This window comes from Nematolebias whitei, chromosome 1, assembly GCF_014905685.2.
Source record: "Nematolebias whitei isolate Nwh7 chromosome 1, NemWhi1, whole genome shotgun sequence".
In the NCBI taxonomy this organism is placed as follows: domain Eukaryota; kingdom Metazoa; phylum Chordata; class Actinopteri; order Cyprinodontiformes; family Rivulidae; genus Nematolebias; species Nematolebias whitei.
The window spans coordinates 85,499,180-85,503,411 of NC_056498.1; the positions used below are offsets into that span (position 1 = coordinate 85,499,180).

General features: G+C 39.6%; 1 protein-coding gene across 1 annotated transcript in view; it reads left to right on the forward strand.

Annotated features, from left to right (window-relative positions):
• pitx3 (paired-like homeodomain 3) overlaps positions 1-1,370 on the forward strand; it is a 23,127-nt gene extending 21,757 nt beyond the window's left edge. Inside the window, exon 3 of the mRNA XM_037687916.1 lies at positions 109-1,370. Within this exon, the coding sequence (XP_037543844.1) occupies positions 109-678 (570 nt within the window). The 3' untranslated portion in view covers positions 679-1,370. The remainder of the gene's footprint in view (positions 1-108) is intronic.
• The last annotated feature ends 2,862 nt before the right edge of the window (positions 1,371-4,232 follow it).

Genomic DNA, 4,232 nt, shown 5'->3' on the forward strand with positions numbered 1-4,232 from the left:
ATACATACATACATACATACATACATACATACATACATACATACATAGTGCATTATAGAGCAGTATCAAAGTACACACTCCTTATTCTTTGGTTGTGTTTTGTCTTAGGTATGGTTTAAAAACCGGCGTGCCAAGTGGAGAAAACGCGAAAGGAACCAGCAGGCAGAGCTGTGCAAAAATGGCTTTGGTGCCCAGTTCAACGGACTCATGCAGCCCTATGACGACATGTACACAGGCTACTCCTACAACAACTGGGCCACCAAGAGCCTAGCAAGCAGCCCACTGTCTGCCAAAAGCTTCCCTTTCTTTAACTCAATGAATGTAACCCCCCTGTCATCCCAGCCCATGTTCTCCCCCACAAGCTCCATTCCCTCTATGAACATGGCCTCTGGCATGGTACCCTCAGCGGTGGCTGGAGTTCCTGCCACCGGGCTCAACAACCTGGGGAACCTCAACAACCTCAACAGCCCCACAGCTCTCAACTCTGTGGCGGTGACTGCGGCCACGTGCCCCTACGCCACCACCGCCAGCCCCTACATGTACAGAGACACCTGTAACTCCAGTCTGGCCAGCCTGCGGCTCAAAGCAAAGCAGCATGCCAACTTCTCTTACCCTGCAGTCCAGAACCCCGTGTCCAACCTGAGCCCCTGCCAATATGCTGTGGATCGACCCGTATGAAGGGAAAACTCCTGCAGTGACCCATCAAACCAGCTTCTCCCCCTCTCCTTCTGTTCCATCTGTAAACTACCAGGATGTGACGCAGACTGGAAATTCATGTTTTGATGGCAAACAGAGAAAAATCCTGCAAACTGAAACCCGATGGACCACTGTTTTCTCCAGTTTGTGAGACTCTGTTGCTGAACTGACCAACAACTTCAAAGGATCTTTAAAGATTAGTGTCGAGAACTATTTTCCTTCTTGTGAGCTGCATGATTAGAGAACACGTAGAAACCAATCACAACACTGGACTGATGCTCAGCCCGACAACAGAACTGATGCAGGAAGAGAGAGACGTGAGGGTGTACATAAAGGACTTTCTCTGTTTTTGTATGTGACAAATAAGATATGTAATATTCTAAAAAAACGAAAAAAAGAGAGAAAAAGCATGTTCTTCAATTCAAAAGACCACAAGTGGACGATGTTCATTTAGGGTTTTGTTGTGAATTCCTCTCAACTCCGGAGGTCACAGGTCAAAGGGCGAGGGCATTTCTGCAAAGTAAGCACAACCTCAAGCTTTTACACACAGAAGCAACTATTTCCATATATCAGAATAACATTTTCAAGTAAAACTCTAAAAAGCCATTGAGTATAGATTTGTGTGGTGTTACAGTCCACGACTGTAAAAATGTATGTAAGAGTGCAGTTGTTCTAACAAAAGAAGAGAAAAATCTGAAAAAGTGCTTTTTTTGGTGTAGCCTGTTTTGTCTCATTAAAGAACCATTTAAAAGATTCATTTAATGAACACTCTCCCTGACCAGCGGGCCACGTGTGCCCCAGCTGCTCCAGTCTGTAGCTTCTGGCTGGGCTCTTTGTTTCCTGAGCCAAAGCGCCATGTTCCTACAACAGCACGAAAACTCGGAGTGGCCTCCATGGTGACACGGAGGTGGGGGAGATATAGATGTTCCCGATGGCTGCGCTCTGATATGTTTGACCTACACTCGGCGTGGTGACCACAGGCTATCCAGTAACAGCAGGAATTCACAGAGACCACGGCCGAGCCGGTGCCAGGATTACATAAGGCCTCGGAGGAGCGAGCGGTGCTGCGACGCTGCAGAAGAGGGGATGGCAGACAGAAAAATAATGAAATAAAATAAAAACTCCTGTCCCAAATTTCCACTTTTCAGTTTTTAGATAACATTTGTTACATCACATTGTTTTATTATGTGAGCAGAGTTGAAAAACCTGCAGTTAAAATGCAAATAACAACAAATTATTTTGTCCAATAGGAAACTACATATAAAACATAAAGATGGCAAATGAAAACAGCTGGACAACAATATCAAAATATGCTTAAAATAACTAATTAATTGTGGTATATTTATAATAGTACTGGAATTATAAAGTAGGTTAGTTGTTTAGTAGTTTTGATGAGAGCGTTGCAGTTTAGATGGAATGATGAAAATACAAAACCAATAATAACTTGTGATATTTGAAATAAAAGTAGATATACTATAAAACTACACAGGCAGCAGTGTATCTAATAATATCTAACATCAAAGTAAAAAATAAAAGAACTGAACACTGAAACCTGCAAATATATAACCAGTTACAGGCAGCTGTCTCCAGTTTGACTTGGTAACCTGAGTTAAATTAAATTAACGTAGATAGCAGAATATTTTGTCACAATGTGAAGATATAAAAAGATTAATTACAAACTGGACTTTGTATTATAGTCCTATAAAAAAATAAAAAAACTACAAGAGTTTAGTTTCCTTTGATGGTGTTCACATTATTCCCTCCGTCACTACATCATGGTACTACATAATAAATTAGGCCGGTGATGCTGGGACAAGCCGTGTGTTTTAAACATGAGTTGAACGCAGCACACATGTGCAGCATATTCAGTCAGGTGTTGTGCAATTAAACACCAGCAAGACAAGCTGGAATATGCATTATGAAAATTATGAACATTACCAGCACAGTAGTTTTTATTTTTGTGACAGGTATGCAAAATAATTCAATGTGAGTTGCGCAGCATTTAAACAGTTGAGATGGGGTTTGCTTTGAGCCATATTTAAAAATGTTTCATGATTAGATTATTTGTTTTAGTTCACATTTTTAAAAGAATTTCTGAGCTCCATGGCTGAAACCGAGGAGGTGATGAGTCACTTTACATTAGAGACGTTTAGATAATTACAGGTAGTTTTAATGAAAAGTCACAATAATGAGCTGTGGGCATTAGCATTAGCCTCTGCTAGCCTAAGGCTGTCATGATTTATGATCTGTTTCCACCAATTCAGTGTACAACTCCTGTGCATGGCTTGTATTTTATTATTTGACAAGTTTCTGGGGGACTGTAGTGGATTAAGTGCAGAAAAAATATCAGAATGACTCATACACATATGAACAGGTGGATATTAGGACCACATTTCCACACCTAACTCTTGATCATTAAACATTAAACAAGGTCAAATGTATGTTGGACTGAATGTTTATAACCTAAAAATGCACATTTGATCAAGTTTAAACTCCATGCCATTTTTATTTTGGCCTAAATGATTAGCTGTGACAGTTTACAGTACAAAGTTGTTGCAGCACATTTAAACCATTCACGTTTTTATATTTAGATGTGTGGGTTTTCTCCGGGTGCTCCGGTTTCCTCCCACAGACCAAGAACATGCATGTTAGGCTGATTGGTAACTCTGAAGTGTCTCTAGGTGTGAGTGAGAGAGTGCATGATTTGTCTCATTTGTCTCTGTGTGTCCCAGTGATGGACTAGAGACCTGTCCAGAATGTCCCTTGCCTATCACACAGTGATAGCTGGACATGGGCACCAGTGACCCCTGCAACCCAGAAAGTAAGAAGCGGGTAAAGATGATGGATGGATGGATGAAGGACCGATAGCAGAAAGATGAAGCCACAATGAAGAAAGGAGCACCTTCTAGTGGCTGCAGAACAAACAAGTCCCACCATGTCGTGAAAACGAAAGATAGCATTTACTTTGCTGCTGTTTGTTCAGATATAATATTTTTAAATGCTTTTTGTTTTAATTACTTATTTGAAATTTAGAAAATGTATTATGTTACAATGTGACTGACAGAGTCACAGCCTATTAGTGCACTGAGAGTGTGTGTAGGTTGGACTTTTGTAATTGAAGATGCAAACACACATCCCTAGTTCACAGCATCTGACTAAAAAAATAAAAAGTAAAAAAAAAAAAATAAATAAAACATCACAGAATTGCCAAAAAACAGACTGGCTTAAATCCTGAACAATAGAAGTTCTTTTTTTTCTTCTTCTTCTTCTTCTTCTTCAATTCAACCTTTATTTTTACAGGTTATTCTCATTGAGCCTCGATGACTCATCTACAAGAAAGAACTGATTTAAACAAAGAACACAGATGACAACAGTAGGCAATCATATAAAAGCATATAAAATGAAAAGTAAATGGAAGAAATTATATAAAAAAAAGAACAAAACAGCTCCATTATAAAGATACACTACACAGATTCATGGAGTCAATTCATAAATATTTGTTTAAGTAAATCTGTAAGTTATTTGTATAAGTCACT